This window comes from Cardiocondyla obscurior, linkage group LG02 (assembly GCF_019399895.1).
Source record: "Cardiocondyla obscurior isolate alpha-2009 linkage group LG02, Cobs3.1, whole genome shotgun sequence".
NCBI lineage: Eukaryota > Metazoa > Arthropoda > Insecta > Hymenoptera > Formicidae > Cardiocondyla > Cardiocondyla obscurior.
Window position 1 is genome coordinate 7,861,128 of NC_091865.1, and position 20,361 is coordinate 7,881,488.

Consider the following 20,361-nt stretch of genomic DNA (forward strand, 5'->3'; position numbering starts at 1 on the left):
GAGGAGCACTATCATGCGCATTAGAAACATAAGTGATGTGTCATGTTGACATGGACTACGCAAACGGTTTTAAGTGCATGTATGCAAAAGTCAATATACAAAGATAGAAGTTAACGCGTAAATATCCGGGAAGCTACATTTATCGAAATTAATAAAAAATTATATCTGACTAGCTAGCCAACTTCGTGATTTATCTCATGGCTGTCTAGAAAAACAAACTGTCCAGCACTGAGCCAGAAATGTAACGCTTAAATCGTCTAGGTACTAGACAATTATTATTGGTTAATAATAAGCTAGAAAAGTTAGATATCTAAACGTTTTTCGCCGCGTACTGGTATACCGCGCGTTCAGACCTATGCCAACGCGCCCTCGACTGCCGACAATTTTTTTTTCTTTTTAATGACACAACTTCACTTTTTAAATCCGATAACAGCAAAATCAGAATAGTTAGATGAAATTTCTACTCGTGTAATTCCAAAATCGAGAATTGACAATCGATAATAACATTTCAATATATTTTATATTACTTTAGCATTTTAAACTGAAACTTATACGTTATAAATATCTCAAAAATTAAAAATTGATATATTACTAAAGATACTACAAAACGGTGAACTTCGGGCGCGTTATATCAAATTAATTCTTTCTTGAAGAAAGCTGTTTTAACATTTAATATTAACTCTTGAGGTTTTATAAAAATAATTATTTGTTTTGGATATAGGATTTTGATGGATAAAATAACATTCAGCTTATGTATTTTGCTCGTTTTATTATTTCCAAATCTTGCTTAGAACCTGAAGAAATTCTTTCACAATCTAATAATTAATTAATGATAATTAAGTTTAACATTAACGCCTGACAACGACGAAGTAAAGATTATAGATATATATATATATATTTATATTTATATATATATAAGCTAATCCTTGCCCAGACACACGAATTGATATGCAATGTTTAATATGTTACTTGTTTTCTTTCTTGTTTCATTCGTCCTATTTCACGTTTTTTTTTTTCTTTACGGGCATATAAATAAATTCTTATTGCTTAATATTTTCTTGTTAATATATATATATATATATAATATATATAGTATTATTACATATATGATGATATGTTTTTGTAGTCCCAATGATTAATATGCACGCATTTGTGCAAATGTCTCCGGCGTGAGACACGTTATGGACGGATTAATCTAGATTACGTCACAGACATTCCGAATTATCGAACGATCACCAGTTCGTTACGTCCGTTAATAATTCCCGGTGGTGGATAATCAGTTCGTTTTATCCCGCAACAAATTCTTTATTACACGTATTTCGACCGATCTCTGAAATGTCCGCCACGCATCCAACAGTATTTGACGAGGCCTCAGATTGTCGTTTCAAACCTCGTCCGTACTAATGATAAAATGAAATAAGAAACATTTATATAGATATATATACGTAACGCTAAAGTAAACCAGGAGGAAATAATGAAAGTAGAGAAGAGAAAACGAGAGTCGCGATCGCCCACGGCCCCGACTTTGTACCTCGCCGTAGATCGATTTTCGGAGAGGCGTGTCCACTCAAGCCCCGTCGACATACTGATTATTATTATAATTATTAGTATTATTACTATTACATTATTACTATCATTATTAATATTATTATTTCGCTCACTAAATATCATATTCTTATCTCTGAACATAGTTCCAATGTCGCTACGGTAAAGTTATTATTCTTTAAATATCACAATAACCTTACACAGAAAGCTGCAGCTAATTTTATCATTATTATTATTATTATTACTATTCATCATTATCCATTATTATTACTATCGGTATCGGTATTGTTATTATCTACGAATTTACGCGCGAATTTCATCTCATAAATATGTCAGATGTATCCTCCATCTTTTTTTGTAACGAAAGTATTACCGTCATTATTACTATCTTTATTTAGTGTTGTTATTATTATGCACGTACAATCTTTAAAGTAATCGACGTGCCAAGCGACGCACGCTTGCGTGAACTCGATTTTGCTATCTGTGTAGCTGGGCCACTTTCGATGGTTAACATGTGTGATTATTCTCGTATACGCGATGAAAAATATAAAGTGTACACTGCCAATGCAGTGTACGCAAGTTTCTCTCAGCATTGTTTAATTATTCCTGAACGTGTTGGCAGGGAATTGTTTATCATTGCCAACTGTTACCCCGGTGTATCGAGTGACATGAAAAAAAATGTTTATCGAGTAGCATAAAACAAAATTATGAATAATAATTGAGGCCAACGTTCATGAGTAATATGATAAACAATTTAAACAGTTACCTAATGTATCTATATTAAAATTCGTAAAATATTCAAACTAATAATAATCTAATAAATTATATATTACGAGTGTCGTAGTATTACGAGATTTATAAATGTGTAGATTTGAATTTTTAACACTTCGCAGACCGACCGTGTTGTGTGTACTGTAGCGTGCGCAGGGGACGGACTAGTTTCTGCAGCTGTCTGTATGCACGTGATGTACATTAAAGATTAAATATAAAATTATAATCTCAAAAGTAGTGATTACACCTAAGCGAACATATGATCTCGTACTCAGTCGCAAAAATAACATTTGTATTTGTCGCATCGTATTCTTCCAAAGCGGACCAAGTATAGGACGTCGATTCACACAATTCCGTCTGCAAAGTGTTAAATTCGTTCAACCTCGGGAGATTTTAGTGGCTAATTTCTCGTAACGATAACCGCCGTTCCATGGATAACTTTTGCAAAGTAAATATTTTTTTTACAATAAAATTGCCTCTACGAAAATATATCGTAGATATTTGCACAGGTTCCTTGTGGCAGAGGAAACTGTTACGACCGTCGTAAATAACCAACAGAGAAAAATCACACTGTTCCGCGTTTGAATGGGCAATCCGAAGCAATCGTAGAATTTTTTATAATCCGATGCCGATCACGAGAGCGAAAGCGATTATTAATACAATTTATTAATCGATCACACTCCCGATCTATATAACGATTCGCGAAATATGAAGACGCGTTTCTAAGGATCATTCATCTGTGCGGCTAACGAGTGTACGATAACCAAGTGTAAAGAACAAGTAACGGCCGATTCAGAGCTCCAGCATAGAGCTCTGTCGCCGAAAAGATCGACGAAGAAACGCGCCATCAATCTCTACGCAATCAGAAAAAATTTTTTCTCATATATAGAAATCGACTCGCAAATTTTTGTTTTTATATACACATTATTGTAATTCACAATTTTCATTTCCTCGAACCGAATCGTGATTTAATTTTATGCCTAAACGTCATTTGTAGATGCATCGTGAAATTCTGAAATATTACGCAATTAACACATTTATATATGTATATCTATGCATTCATCTAAAATTTAAAATTAATTTTGAATATAATCTAAAAAAAAACATTGTTTTTTTTAACATGTTATAAATTTAGAACTTTTTATAACGAATTTCTTCACTAAATCTAAATTTATTTTTAATGATGTAAAATCTCAAATAATAAAAAAAAATTTTTTTTTAATGCAAATATAAGGCAAATGGTCTCCACGATGCATTGGAGCCGATTCTAATAAATTTCTACGATGCAGATCAAAAGACTTACATATTCAAATGCACATATTACGTGTGCATATATACACTTATTTGAGATTCGTGCGATAGGGAAACTTCTATTTCCCTCAAACGCCTTACATCCCATCGATCTTATGCATTATTTCCAGCTACATATCCCTCTTTCTTTCGATATTTTCAATTTATCTCCCAGACACTGAGTGCAAACCGAAATGCCTGCGTACATAGACGCGTTCACGCATGCAAGGCGCACGCGATGTAAATATATATATCTAGAAACAACACGCAAATAAATACACGGACAACGTAGCTACACAAAGAGACACGTCCTTACATACATACAGACGGATACAAATGTAAGACACGGGTGTATCTATCGATTAATAAACGCCACAGAACGCTCGCGGTTGTCTACGAACGACGAATGTGGTCCAATGCGTGCCCTTAATTGTAGCAATTAGCTCGGCGAAACGCTCGATCATTTACCATGCCGGACATATTTATCTATTTGCCTGAACGATAATTACAGGACGACTTTCAAACTGACATTACTGAAACGTAGCTTCGTACATTTCATGTAGAAAGGTCGCTTATTTATTGCGTTCGATTTAAATAAATCTACTTTCCCTAAGAAACTAATTTAAGCTATCTATTATTATTAAATATACGATTTGCAATGTGGGAAAAAATTAAATGTAGTGCACAAATACTGTAAAAATTACGTAAATTACAGAAAATCTCTTCTTTTATCCGTTGGTAAACGCTAATTAATATTACATCCGCTGAAAACACAATTCTTTTGGACTAGATTGATTTGTATTATCTTTCACTCATAGATATAATTCTTTGAAATACCCTGAGATAAACGATAGCGTAATTAATAAAACGAAATAGGTACTCTAGCATGCTTTGTTTTTAATAATGAAGACGCGCCCAGCATATATTATGAATGATCGATCGATTTCGCTGTTTCTGATATGTTAAGAATGTAAGGGCGTGTTTTTTTTTTTTTTTATCACTTTCAAAATATCGTACGTTATTGTACAATGTATAAGTATCAAAAGCAGTTACGTGTTTTCCCTCGGGAATTCTCATTGCAAATTGAGCGATGCCGAACGATCCTAGTATCTCGAGTTACTGTTTGATCTCGTGACACGTGTGATTGTCATATTCTGTCTTCTTTTTTATTTTATTTTATTTTATTTTATTCTTTTTTTTTTTTAACTGAGATTACGCATGTCGCAGCATTGACTACGCGGATTCGCCCTCGACATAGTCGTGAAATCTTGTACAAATTAAATTCCTCAGTATTCGCAACGTATTCGTGCATTTAGCGGTCAATTGATCATATTCCCTCAGCTGCGCGGAATGTATGTACGTGTAAAAACACAAAGTCGGCCATTACCAGATGTAATTCGAATGCGAATTGCGATAGCCCCAATTTTTACACTGACCCTGTCAAAGAATTACTAGGTACACGACGCTAATTTGACGCATCCGCAAAGTGCTTCCCAAGCGTACCGCGAAAACGCACATTTACATCACGCGTGGTTGACGTATGCCGAACACAATGCGCGGCACAATGCAGCCGCAGTGTCCACTTGAGCTCAGATCTATGAAGCTGAATTTTTATATCTACAAATCCATAAATCCACACTTTCAAATATTCATACGCTCGAATATTCACGTATCAACGAATATGTAAAATGAGAAAAGCTCGCAGACTTACGGATCCGTAAAATGAGATTATTATAAATTCGTATTCTTCAAAGATCCGAATGTACTGATATTCGCAATTTCGTAATCTACTAATTCACTGACACATATATAAATCACGGCAAACACACGTATTCAGAAAGCGGAGTCGGCGAGGTCTATAACAGCATGAGACTTCCACGGAACACACTATGAACACGCTAGAATAAGCTTATAATCCTAAGATTTCTCGCATGCCTCGTATAAACTGCCCTCATCCGTCTCAATTTGTAGGGTCATCAAGAATATTAGCGTAATTTTTCGTTGACAGATGGATAAACTAATTCATTCGATATTCGTAAGAGTTCATAAGAGTACCCTCGTGTTTACTTTGACCTTACGGCGCTTAAATGGGTGTTACTTATCACATTATTCCACCGAGATCGGGATAAAAGTGAAAAGCTTTTCCCACGTGCACTTCGTTCGTCTAATCGTTTTGTCAAGGATATCCGGTCGCGCGACCGGAGCATTGTAAAACATTTTGGTACAAACTACCACAGTTCGTCGTGTAGACATCCGTCCATATCACCGTCTACAAATATGTATCTTCATCTCGTGAACGGGTTTGCCCACACATACTCATCCAAGCGCACACGTACACGTATACAGGCATACGTCCGCACATATACACAGTCACGCAAATAATTAATTAAGCAGCTATAAGTCCCGACTCTTCTCACCTCGAACGATCCTCCGGATAAGTACATACTTCGATATTCGAACATTTTAAAAAGTCCCTTTTCTAGGCGCCCTCCTTACTCGCTCACGTGTGCACAACCACCCACATCCCTTCCCCCCCAGAATTTATGATCTCAATACATAGTTGTCGTTGTGAATCGATCTTACGATCGTGGCTTGGACGGGTATAAAGGCTGCCGTCGATGATTGAATAGGATTACGTCATAGTGAAGAAAAGTTGAAACTCCGTAAATAATAAGACAATAAATTCTAAGTAATACTATACCATAAATTTACGAAAAGTATTTATTTAGCGAGTACATTATTTAAAAGAAGAACTTTAAGCGTGCAAGAAATGTTATCAGTAATCTGATTATAATACTAATTAAATAACAGAATTAAAGAATATTTATTATAGTTCACTGTGACATTCATTCAATCATTGCCTTTGAAATTTTATGTCAGAATATCAGTATTAGTAGAAAGCGCGTGGCTTATATTGGATATCGTTAATTGCGCTAATAAATGTAGCATTTTTTTCTACGGCAATATGCATCAAAATACATTCTGTGACATAAAATGATATTCTTCTTTCGAGAAATGACGTTTAATATTTGTATAATAAATAATTTGCTTTAATTGATAATAAGCTTGTGGGACCCAGAGCCCAGTTTAATTCGAGCTAATGAATATTATAACAATGTATACATAGATTTTGCAATAAGTCCTCGTGCATTGATCGCTACTATTCGTTGCGGGATACACAAGAGAAAAAAAAGATGCTTTATTGGCATAAATGGCAATAATGAGCCAACTGGTCGCTGATTTATCCACTCATTTGGACGATAGTTACGATAATTGTGGAATTTGCAAGAATACTTTCATACGAAGGCGCAAAAGTAGTATTTTTTAACTCTTTGGGATTATTTGCGTGAGTCGCGTATAAATAATAAATAATCGAATAAATCTCAGGTACTCGTACCTCAAAAAATATTTGTGTCGAAGGAATGCATCGAAATACTGCGCGAATTTTCGATTTTATAGGAGCAACGTGAGAATGCCGAACGATCGCGCGAATTATTCTCAGTCCCCTTATAAAAATTTTGAGTCTTTACTAAAAAGAAAAAAAAAAAAACTTCGCAAATTTACACCAAAGTTCATTAATGTAAGGCAAAAATTACAAATACAATAATATCGATTCCTCTTTAACAATCTCATCAATTAAATACAAGAACAATCATAATATATTAAAAGAATTCAAAGAATGCCCTATTAAAAAGTTAATTAATTAAGATTATATTACTTTGTCGACCACATTTGTGTTAAATTTACGTTAATTATTTAACTTTTTTCAATTTTTCACATTAATTCACAGTCCTCTTTATTTTTAAAATGTATATTTATTTACCATACTCGCATTTAACGCCAGATTTAAATTTTATTTTGATTTTAGAATTCCAATCGTTAAGTTTTTTTTTTATTTTTCTTACAACCATTCCAATCCGCGTCGTTCAGAAATCGCGTTAATATTTCACATAGACGATACTGATGTGCTCGAGCAAAAGAATACCCACGTCAATCGATTACTCGATATACGCGCCATAATCGTATTGTTATGATACACGTGGAATATCTGAGCACGACCGGTTAGAATAAGAATACGCAAGTTGCCTTAAATTTTTTTTTTTTTTTTTTTTCCTAAATAACGAATCGAACACGCCATCGGACTGCGACAGTTATAGTACAAATTGACTATGCTCTCGATTCCACACGTATGTGGGTCGCCGAATCGTTTAATTACTTCAATTACTTTTAGATAAATTACCACGAATTGCTTCGATTTTCCATGGCTTCGAGCAGACATCATGTTTTATTTTACTGCGCGTCTACTTAAAATTATTGTGAATCGATTACTGTAACAAAAATATCATAATAACGATGATGGTTTCTAGGCAAACAATTCTCTTCTTTAATTAGTAAAATGATCAGGAATACTTTGAAAGAAAAATACAGATGTCTGATCGTAGATGTTTTTTAACACATGGAAATCCATGGTATATACATATATAATATGTATATATATATATATTTGTCTAACTTCGTCCTTACTTACGTCGCACGTCGTCAGACGGATGTAACATCAATGATAGAATCAATTAAATACCACAGAAAGCGCGTGTGATACTACGATTATAACAGCTATGTAGAACAGTCTACGATTACTTAACTATCTACTCGCAATCTTATAAAACTCCGAAACACATCGTGACGCATTATAAATTGCCGCGAAAACGAGTACTCGCGATTGCTTAAGTCAATTAACAAAATCATATTCAAATAATAGGAAAGCTGTTGTTTTAGACTATCGTACTTCTTTCCTCCTTCCCACCCTTCCTCCCGGCACATTTTCCTCTTTCCCCTCGTAAATCATTCGTTCGGAATGTATAAACTCCTCATCGACACTTATCACCCTGGGTATCGGTGCGAAACTCTGCCTGTAATGCGATGTATATCGTCGCGGCAAATCCGCCTTGCATTTCGCGCATTTTAGAAAATTGATATGTATTTCGTTTATTTATCTCTCATCGTTCTTTCACGCTTACTTTCATGTTTGGTGTCTCGACGATAACAATATGGTCATTACTTTCAAAGTGTGGTCGGGCTCGTTAGGAGCTTTATTAATCCTGGTTGCCCTACATACTCCCATACGTATATTCACTTCAATGTTAAATCAAAGCTCCAAGCTCAGAGTATCTTTGAATTGTGGTTTTCGTGAAGGTACAATACCGAAGTTTTGAAATCTCGAGGATCGATCCTGGCGCAGGATCCTCCTACGAGGACGGAATCTACGAGAGAAATTCAAAAAGCAAAAGTAGATTATATTTTGCGCGGTTTGCACGTCTGCCTTAATTTTTTTTCCTCGCGCTTCTTAACGTGGTAGATTGGTGCGATCTAGTATCGGGTGATGCATTTTTATGTTTTTTTTGTTTTTTTTTGTTTTTTTTTTCGTTTTTTTGTTTTCACAGCGTGGCATAGTCTTTGTAAGGTCTATTGGTAGTCTTTGGATCAATTCATTGCCATCTTTGGTGATCTCGCGTTCTTCGATCTCGAATCCTTCTTCCTCCCTTCAGTGAGCTATACGCGAACGCGAAGTTTCTGTACAGATCAAATTTTATAAGATACGTCGAGTATGCAAACCATTCGAGTTGTAATTTGTCGAAGTATACAGTGGATCAATCTTGCGAATCAATGATTCGATTATTAGATTGAAAGCATGTTCCTGGAAGGAAAAATTGTACACTTGATTATAAATTAATTTAATATTACAAATTCCTAATAATTTTTTTAATTTCGTAATTTAATTATAAATTTGTGAATGTAACACAAAGATTAGAAAACATCTTAAAAAAAATTATTTTTACACGATTCGTGATATCTTACTTGAAAAATAATTTGTTTAAATTTATATTTCATTCATCAAATGTACAATTTTCTTCGAGATTTTCGGGTCAATGAATAATACTTTTCACTACTTTTCTTTCAAAGTAAAAGAGCATTATGGAGTCCCAGTTTACTCATGCATTTCACATGATTCGATTCGCAATGCGTAGCTCACAATGCCATATGTATATGTTTATACACATGTTATGTATATATATACGTATATAAAAAGAAAAAAAACAGAGATTTGCTAGAGTAATTTCCTAGAGACGGTACAAAATATCTGATTGACATGTACTTCTTGCCCCTGTACTTTAAAAGTCGCGCGGTTTATATATATATATTTTTTTTTCTTTATATATATATATCTATCTGCAGATATATGTATATATATATATACTTCTTCATATTTTATTTTAACTTCTAATATCCTTACGCGAATACCATTCTATGTTAATGTAATAATAGCGTACTGCCTACTGATATGTGTTAGTTCACTTGTAAAGCACTTTAAAATTCAATCTAACGATTCATCGATTCCGAACGTGAATAACGACGAATCCGCCTCTTAATGGCTAATTACAAAATAACGAGCTATTAAATACACCGAATAATGCGTTTGCCGCGCCGCATCCTCGTGTCTTTCCAAGATCGACAATCATGTCATTCTCACAATCCTTTCCTCATTAGAGACTTTTTCTATTTTCCTAGATACATTTACCTCGGTCTATTCATCTCCGACAAATTTAAATTTCTTACAGCCTTTTTTTTTTTATTCCTCGATACATTAACCCTTTGCACTCGCGTTCAATAATTTATATTACTCTCCTTAATTGCAAAAAATACGCATTGAGAATATTATGGTACTATTTTTTTTCTTTTAAAGAAGGCCAACTATGTGCGAGTCTGGTTCTAAGCGCGTGAAAAAGTTACTTCATTTATAATGATGCACTTTATCAAGTTTCCTTTTTTTTATTACTTAATAACGTAATCATTTGCTTTTAAATATTAACCAATGATCTTCAAATTGTATAAGGCCTCGATTCGATTACACAAATTAGATATATATTTTCTCAGGTTTCGTAAATTACATTTATCGCAATAGCTCGTAAGTTAATTGTAACATCGAGTCGAAAATTGGTAGCGTTACAAAATATTAATTTCTGATTCATCCCCGTCCGATAAACTACGTTGATATGTAAAGTAGGATTCAAGCATGAGAGTGCAAAGGGTTAAAGTGAAAAGTCGAGCGTTTTGCCTGACAATATCTTTTTATCTTGCCGCATCATCTCTTTCTATTATTCAACGCGGATGTATCGTGTGTTCGTCAAACTCCAATATCGCGAAGTGATATTTATAACGTAGTGCTCTTCCAGTCGCTTTCCGTAGAAAAATAAAGAACATACTGGCGCGATCATGACTTGACGATCGATGACGACGATAACGACGATTAATCAATGATATATAATCGATCAATTTGTCCGAGCGCGCTGGCGGATGATCGTAATTATAATCCACCATGTTTAATCGGCGGCTTTGTTTTAAGTAACTTCCATTTTCGTTAATTGCGGATGCATGTAATAAATGCCCAGTGATGCAACGGGGGATACAAATTGGTCGTGAAATTCTCGAGGAATCGTCGGCGGAAGCTGCGTATAAATTGAATTAAAAGCTGCCCGAACAACCGTTAGTTATGATTATTTACCGATACCTATTTATAATCTCATTATAATTAACGCAAACACACAATCGTATCTATTATAAATAATTAAAAAGAAAATTTCTGCGTTAGATACAGAATTGCATTCAAATATTATTATTTAACTTTTATAATAATATGTTCACGTGTATTTAGGAACGTAAGACATATTTAGGAAAAATGTATAAAAGTATTCCGCACGAACATAAACGAAATCGAAGCATTTCTTTAATTATATCAAAATAAAATCATCAAGATACTTAATTTTCTTTTTTTTTCTTTTTTCTTTTTTTTTTTTTAATTTATTGCGTTATTTTAAAAAACGTGTTCCGTTTAAAGTTTCGCCAAAGCCCGCCTTTGATCCTTAAATGATTACGAGATCTTCAATGCGCCTGCATTGCAGCTTTCCGCCACCGAGAAAATGAGAAGAGGGAAGGCGGGAGGAGAGTGCGATAGGGCAAAAGAGAAGCGAACGGGACGTATTTTCGGGTATGCACGTTTAGAGAAGCGCCGGGAGTTCTCTCTTTGGGAGTTCGAAAAATCGGGACAAGATCTACGTGTGTAACACGCTACCGATTACAGCTTGTGACTCGACCAACAGAAAGGCACTTGGGCAAATTACGTGCCGAGTTGGCCGCCGTTTCTAACACACGGGGCACATCACCTTCAACTACCACCCTCTTTTCTTCCGTCCGCTCTCATCCTCTCTTTCTCGCAATGTTTTTGCTTTATAGAGAAACGGACGGTTGTTCAACTTCTCTTTCCGCCATGCTTTAATTCTCATCTACAAGCTTAATCCTATGATATGTTCGCGTTCGTTATGTATATATATGTATAAGATTATTACTTACAATCATTCTCTCGTTTAATTAACATTCTCTCGATCTCGTTGATTCTCTTCTTTCTTTCTCTCTTTCTGCCGCCACGCACGTCTTCTCGCATACGTAAATTTCATTCTCGCTTGCACTTCCGCCGAAAATTCTTCCTTCTTCATTTTCTCAGGTTCACGCATATAGCACACGCGTATCTAGATACAAACACATACACGCGCTTTCTCTCTTACTTTCTCCCTTTCAATTTCTCCACCCTCACCTAGGATACTAGACTCTTCTTAACAAGATACAATAGTTAAATGTATGCGCGTTCGTGCTTCGCGCGACGCGCCGATGATAAAACATAAATACACGCTTCTTAGGGCACCTTTGGTATTAAGCTTGATGTACTCATCTTCGCCTCGCTTGTTTCGTTTCAGTGTGTGAAGTACGCAATTTCGCGTTAGAGCCGCCACCAGGAGTCGCATCGGTGCGTTTTAATCACGAGCTTAATTTTTGCGTGACTCAATCCTCACGGCGTTTATTTTCCCAACGATACGAACGATTTGAAAAGCTCGAGCTCGATGTAAAGGCTTATTTAGTGAATTTTTTTTTTTTTTACAAGTCCTTGCCTTCTAAAACACCCAATAGATTATCGTTGAATCAAGTTTTCACAATACATCGCAGATGCATCCCTGGGTGGCATGATATGTCTGAAAATATCGTCGCGTGTTGAAAAATTTGTGTATGTATGTGTACATGTAACAAACATCGCGGTACAACGTGCGCGTGTGACTGCGAAAAGTGCCATTTTTCTTTACATATGTATACACATACGAGAAATAAAATTCGGTTTTTTTTTCTTCTTTCCTTTCGTTCTTCGGCTGTCTCCCCTTCAATGCTTCATTTACCCCGTCTCTCTATCACCCCCGCCCTTCTCCTCTGTCTCTCGCTTCGTCGTCGTCGATCGCGATCAAAGACACGGTGAAAATAAATAGCAGGTAAAGGTACGCGAATCGAGATAAGTTAAGTTCGTTAAAAAATATATATACCTAGGAATTATTATATGATTATATTGGGCCCCCCGCTAGAGTCGCGCGAACCAATACGCCTCCGCTTCGCAATGTCGAAGAATTTACAAGAATTTGCCTACCGATGTGTTCGCTGTGTCCCTTCCGGGTGGAAGAGAGATCGAAATTCTACTTCTCCGCCCGCGCTTGCAATTTCTGCGTACCTCCTCATCCCCCCTTTTTTTTATTTTTCATATATGTACGTGTATATGCGTGTGTGTTTATTGCTCCCCGCTCCTAAGTTTTTTTTTCTTTTTTTTTCTTTGCTCCTCACGATCTCCCGTCGACGAATCTTCAACTGCTCAATAGTATGCGATTTCTTGTATGGTTCTTCCTCGTATTTTCCGATGGATATCCTGTCCTACGAGAGCACGTTCTGTCGTTTCCTCGGGCCACCCGGTAATTTGCCTTTTTACATGCCGTTGATGTCGATCTTAAGGTTGGCCGTTTTCTTGTCTCTTTGATCCCTGAAAAGCCGATGCAAGCGATTAGGACGATACGTAATACATACTAGTACGCTCAAAACGCGAAATGTAAGAGATCGTTTAATTATAACGAAACGACATATTCATAATTAAATATCACATATCACTGACACGCGAGACCGTCTCAGAATTAATTACCGCTTTTTGGGGCGCAACAACTTCTTTATTTTTTGACTGCCATGATACGTTTAATAATATCTACACAAGAAAAAAATGTGCATCATTTTTAAGCGTCAATATTATAGATTACTGAAATATATTCGAAGATAAAAAAAAATTTGAATTAGGAATAAAAAAAGTTTGCTAAAATTAAAATTTAAATTCAAAGACGCAATTGTTGCGTATATTTAAGATTGAAAAGTCGACAATCACTCATATCGAATCTTTTATAACCGACTCTTAAAATCACACGTAGTGACAGTTCGGAAAAAAAAGAAAAAAAAAAGATTTGGTCGAGAGTCTGGACGAGCATGAAAGGACAACCTACATTTGTCTTGTTACCACATAAAGAGTCCGCGTGAAGCTGAAGAGACGACATTGCCATTGAGTAATTTGCGTACCTCATTAGGACGTGACTGTGCTGAAAAGCGCTCTTTCACGGTTTGTTCAAAGCTCTCGGTCGACGGAGGGACATACACACAGCCAAGAAAAGGGGGATATAATAAGAGAAGCAGTATAGAGATATAGACGGTTAGATTGAATTTTGTTGTGTCTTGAGAAAGAAATCCCGCAGGAACAGAGATTTTATGAATAATACGTATTTATGTACTAACGGTAGACGGAGCGATGTAAGTAAAACAATAAAACCCACGTAAATCTCGTCGCGATATTCCTTCACGATGCATTAATAAAAAAATTATAAATATAAAGAAAATTATATTCAATATAAATGCTGAATACATAACGTTGAATATGAAGTATTTTATATTAAGACTAAGTCAATTCAATTTCTCAAGTTTATATACAGTTTTGGAAAAAATTTCTCTTTCGTCTATTACACGTGAAAGGTTTCCCGATATAAACGAGATGTAGTGAAGATAGAAAAAAAAAAGAAAAAAACGAGATATTCGTAAAATTAAACGTTTGCGAAAAAATACGAGAGTTTTAATTCGTTAAGTATCCCACGAGGTGAATGCCGCTATATCAAACGACTTTATAAAACGGCGTGAATTAACGATGACGTGTTCGGCCGTGCCCATCTCCAAGCGGACCGTATCGATCATCTAATTCGAAAATGGTGTAGTCGATCCGCAGCAGCAGCATCGTTTATAGCGTGACCAATCGCAACTTTTCGGCGTCACGTATAAATAAACAAGTTGCCATACAATCGTAAATGCAAGTTATTGATCCGCCGATTTTAAAGGGTAAGGTCGTGCAATCCGAAGAGCTCTTTTATAGCATCCGATCAATTTTTGGTGACACACTTCTCTCCCGACGCGATTCCATTTTCGTACGTTTCAAATGGATGGCCGAATCCTTCAGTTCTATCTCTCTTGGTCGCCTGCATATTTTAAAAACGTCGTGTGTTTAAATCCATACTTCTTCGACCTTTGTTCCAATTTTCTTTACGTCAGTGAGGACATGCGTCCTTATTTAGATACTTATAGATCTTTCATTTATCACATGCATGATTATTATTATCCTCCATTTAGCTATAAAAGTGATGCAAAGTTTTTCTTGGTGGTATCAGGCACGCATTGAATGTCGTACGTAAATAATGTAATGACTGTTACGAAGCTTTGCCGAAATATTACTACTATATTTCCGGCCAAGTGAACAACTCCATCAGCCTCATTTAACGCAGTTTAATTACTTAGTTAATTAATTAGTTCAATCCTTTTAGCGGTTGGATAACCTGTGAGTTGAACTTAGTTCAGCCCTTAAATTACGTAAGTGGGATCGATGCTTAAATCCGACGAATCTTCCTTCATCGGCGGAAATATGGTCCTGATTAAAAGCGGAACCTCAGAATCATCATTTGGTCTGACTTTCCACTTTTTTTTTGTTTTATTTTTATTTTACACGAACTGTTATCATAATTCTTGATATTTACTTTGTTTCGATTAATTAAATTTAAAGCGAAAAACAAAACAAACGTTGATATATCAAACCCTTTTCGTTTTCATATCAAATATTTTCAAAAATTATTCCCCTAAAATATAAGAATAAGCTACAATTGCGTTTCGATAAAATGTTAAAATATATACAAATTAAGTTTATTATAATTTCAATCGATAAAATTAATTCTAATATTTTATACAGCCAATCTTTCCCCAAGCATTGCTACAGCCGATTAGTATAATTGCTACAAGTGCATAGTGCATCATATCTATATGATAAAAAATAAAAAAAAAAAAAATAAAGATATATTCGATATAGCAGAAATAAATATACGGGATAGGACAGAAAAGGATATTAAAAAAGGAAAATTACACTGAGAACGAGCAAATAGACAAACAGGCATCAATAAAAAAATCTAAAGAAAAAAAAAAACAGGAACACGAAGGGAAAAAGAGTATTGAAATGGTATTGAAATATAATTTGATGATTTCAATTTTCAATGCTACGATAAAATTTACCTACGCTGTCAAACATATTCCCATCCGTTAGAAATAAATATCGAGATTTATTTCGTCTGTCTCTAATATCAAAATCTGAACTCGAAAAAAAATTATAATTTAGTTTCAGTCTCTGTTTAATAAAATCGTGCAAAAATTTAAGAAAGATAAAACAATAAAAATAGAAAGTAATGTAAAACGGATAAAAAGTTATATGTTCCGGTTGCAGAAATGGGAACATGTATCTCAATCAACCAATAGCGAGATAAAGAAAAAAATAAAAATAAAAAAAAAGATAGAAAGCAAGACGGGCAGATTCGCCGGCTTTCACATGATCGGTAGGCGATTAACAACGGATAATTGACAATTGGCACTAGCGTACGAGAGTGCATCCACTGTTCGGATCGAGTCCTCGACGGGACAGCCGTCGTCGGTCTTTCGACCAGATTTAATTGGCCTTCAAAGTGACGGCCTGTCTAGCGCCTCGAGGCACGAACGCTTTCGAGAGCAAAACCGCGTGAATTAGATCGAATAATGACCGAATAATTGGATCCAGGATCCACTGGGCCCAATGCATTTCGGTAGCAAAAATATAAATTCAAAATCGATATTATTTCGGTGTGACGTCTCCTTTCGATGCTATAAATTTATTTAAAAAAAATAATAAAAAAATATACCGTTTCCATCATATTATAAATCTTGCGGTCATTTTATTTTTTATATTTATAGCATCAATTCATATGAATTCATCGAGATTATATCGACTCCGATTCCTAAGCGAAAACGCACAGCTGTACTTAAAGTTTTACAAATCTTTTATTAAACAAATAAATGTTCTTTTTTTAATTTAAATATTTGAATTAATATATAAATTTGGATATTTGATATTTGTGATTTATAATATGCTTTCTCAAATTGAATTAATTTTTAGTTGTACCTTCTTTATTACAAGAATTATGAATTGTACTTCCCTTTAAAAAAGAATGATTAAACTCTAATTAACTCCAACACTTTATTTTATATTATCTTTACGTCTCGCTAAAATAATTGTTAAATAAAATATCAAAATTTATATTTTTTTATTTGAAAACTAGAAAATATCTATTTTTGATAAAGTATTTGGGGTCTTAAATTAAAATAATAATAATTATTATTAACACAATATAAAAACAAGAGATTATATAAAATAAAAGTACGAAAGTACAGCCCTACGTATTCGCCGTTGATCGCATTTTCGCGGAGGCGGCTCTACTATCGGAGCGGACCACCCAGAACCTCGTGTATGTGCAAAAGTCTCGTGCTAGATCGCAGTAAACACTTGTGTTAAGGACTTGGGCGCATAAGCGAGACCTCTGGGTATTCGGAAAGGTATACGCAAGCATCATGCTTGACCGCAACAAATACTCTCGTCGAGACTCTCAGCGTGTGCAAGGCGCGCGAGAAACGCCCTCGCTAAAATCCTTGCACGCGCCAAGATATTTCTCGGAGGACTAGGCACCGCACTTTTCGTTTCATGAATACCGTGAGAACAAAACACCGAAGATTTCGGGCCCGCGAATATCTCGTACGCGAAACCTTGCCTATATCAAATAGAGCCGCCCCCCCGCTTTCTTTGCAGCGGTCTATCGTAGCATAAAGTGAAACCTACTTCGATCCAGAGATTTGTAAAGCCCACCTCGGCCATTTTTGACTTTGCATATTCGATTCGTATCGCTCCCCGGTCGGAGGAGAGGAGAAAGGATCCTTGGAGAGTGGCCATCGCCTGGGCCGCGTAGCGAACGTCTTGATATTCGACAAAGGCCACTGGCGACCCTCCCTTCGTGTGCATACGAAGCCGGGAGAAACCAGGAAAACTGTGCACAAATAAGAGAAGCGTACAATACGTGCTCTAGTTAGTCGTAAAGACAGTACTTTGGTAAAGGGAGAGTTTAGAGGGGTTCGGCAGGGGTCTTGGTTACTGTTTGGCTGCCATTAATGGTGTCGGTGGTGTCAGGCGGTGCCGACATAGGGTGATTACACGGAGGGGATGCGACATAAACTCAGGATCGAATTTAGACCGTTAGCAGATGTGAATTATTTCGATACATTAGCATGTATGTGTGCAAATTATTTTGGGGGGACCTTCACGTATATAGAGATAATTAAATTAACACGTACATACAATACATACATGTAATTTTGTACGTGAAAAAAAGAAAGCAAGTTTATAGGAATTAAATAATAGAGTAATCTGTACAATTATTATTTTACAAGATCTTTTTTCAATATATATATGGATATATATTATTATAAAAAAAATTTTTTTTTGTAATTTAATACTTAAAAAATTTTGAAAGAAACATATTTATGTATGATAAATTTTCGTGATTATCATTCATTGCTATAATGTTCATTTCAAGACAAACAATAAGATAGCTAATAAAATTTTCATATCCCCCTTTCCATATTACGCTCTATTGTTTCTTCCAGTTCAAATCCTTCGTATTAGTGCATCTTCCAACCTGCGATTAGTCAATAGTTCGCGATATAGGGACATTACCCTCCGTGCAAACCCGTTCAGCACACCGACAATTAGTAAACTGCATTGATCGTATGGTATTGGTACGGGTACTAGTACAGGTGCGTCCTATATGCCTACAATCTACGACGGTGGCAAATGATTAGCGGATGTCAGTGATGTTTGGAGGCGGTGCTGTTAGTACAAAGCTTTCGGCGTTTACGACGGATACAATTTCGAATTATCATTGCACTCTCGGCACACAGCGACTAAATTTCAATACTTGATAATTTTATCGTTTGCTTGTTACTCTTCGATTACTATGGCGCCCATTGTTTTAATTTATATTTTTTTAATTTAACCAAAAACAAAAAAAAATTTTGTTGCTTTAAATAAATGTATTTTTTTTTTTTCTTTAAATGTACGGGCGTTAAATAATTATCCGTGCAAGAAAAACGAATGGATTACCTACGACGAGCACAATGTATTCACGTCGTCGACGGCGAAATTCCGTCGAATACTCCCGCGAGCTACCGAAAATTGCAGAATGCGCAGCGCGCCTCTCGCACGTGCAAACGCGTGTAATTAACTCAGGCACTCACTTACGAATTCATACTGCAGAACTCTGGGATTTGCGGGATAATGAGATTTCGCGGGCTAATTACACGAGGGGAGGAAGAGCTTCTCTATTGACGACGGAACTTGGGAGACAGTCGCGCGTAGACTTCCGTCAACGGCGAAACTCGAAAGAGCAGATCGTGTCGCGTGGGTCGCTATTCGCGTCGCACGGTGTATCGAAGAAATTGTTTTTAGCAGTTTCGTGAGATCTACGTGAAAATTTTCCCGTCTTGAGTATTAATTATCTGCAGATTCTAATATTGAAGCAATAAGTATAAATAAATAATGTTTGTGCACAACCATAGTAATCGATATCAGAAAATGTCAAAGCGACTACTCCCAATATTCTACTAATGAAAGAGAGCGCTCAGATATTCCAGCGGAGTTTCTTATAATTTTGCAGTGCAGCGTACAAAAATTAACCCACGTAACTTTCTCTTTAATTACAATCTCGCGATTGCAAACACGTGACCGAGGCCCCGCGGCATTAATCAACGATAAATAAACGGTTCATTGCCGGATCTTCAGTTTTCTTTTTGTTTTTTTTTTTTTTTCGTTTCTTTTTTGTTCTATTACTACGTAGAAACTTGTGCACGTACGAAACAACAGATATTAGCCGCGGTTTAATCGATTTAACATAGACGTATCGAAAGAGTCCGTAATTCTCGACTCAATGATTCACACCGCACCAGAGGCGTATTCAGAATCGTGGGAAGGTTCCGCATGGCGTGGCACGTGAAAATAATTTATTACATGAGCGCACACAACTGTAATGCCTGGTCGGATAACATATTTTAACTTTGCCGCTTGTTGGATGGCTGACACTTAAGCGAGCAGTCTAATTGCGAATATCTCCGTCCGCAATTAGCGGGTTACCATGTTTAATTACAATTTTGCGTTTTGCATACTCCGTGACCCGATGGTTCCCGCCCGCAATAAATGCCAATCGGAACTGTGTGAAGTACAATAATGTAACGATAAGTAAGTGTACCGACATTCCGTAAATTTCGCAAGCGTCAGAACTGATCAGGATTACGTGTACCTATTACGCGTTATTAATGCCGCGTTTGCGATTTCTAATAACGTTTTCTTTTTTTTTTTATTCAACGCGAGAAAACCTTGGACGTATGCATCCTTGCTATAGTTACGTAACTATATGA

At 35.8% G+C, this 20,361-nt stretch overlaps 1 protein-coding gene across 3 annotated transcripts in view; it reads right to left on the bottom strand.

The window, feature by feature from the left end:
• Positions 1-749: 749 nt before the first annotated feature.
• LOC139109421 (protein couch potato) overlaps positions 750-20,361 on the bottom strand; it is a 77,248-nt gene continuing 57,636 nt past the window's right edge. Inside the window, exons 8-9 of one of the 3 annotated variants that reach the window (XM_070668479.1) lie at positions 17,762-17,939; positions 750-13,510 (exon numbers count right to left, since the gene is read on the bottom strand). In XM_070668479.1, the coding sequence (XP_070524580.1) occupies positions 13,478-13,510; positions 17,762-17,939 (211 nt within the window). In that variant the 3' untranslated portion in view covers positions 750-13,477. Of the gene's footprint in view, positions 13,511-17,734; positions 17,940-20,361 lie in introns of all 3 variants that reach the window. The other 2 variants (XM_070668470.1, XM_070668485.1) reach the window with 2 other exon arrangements.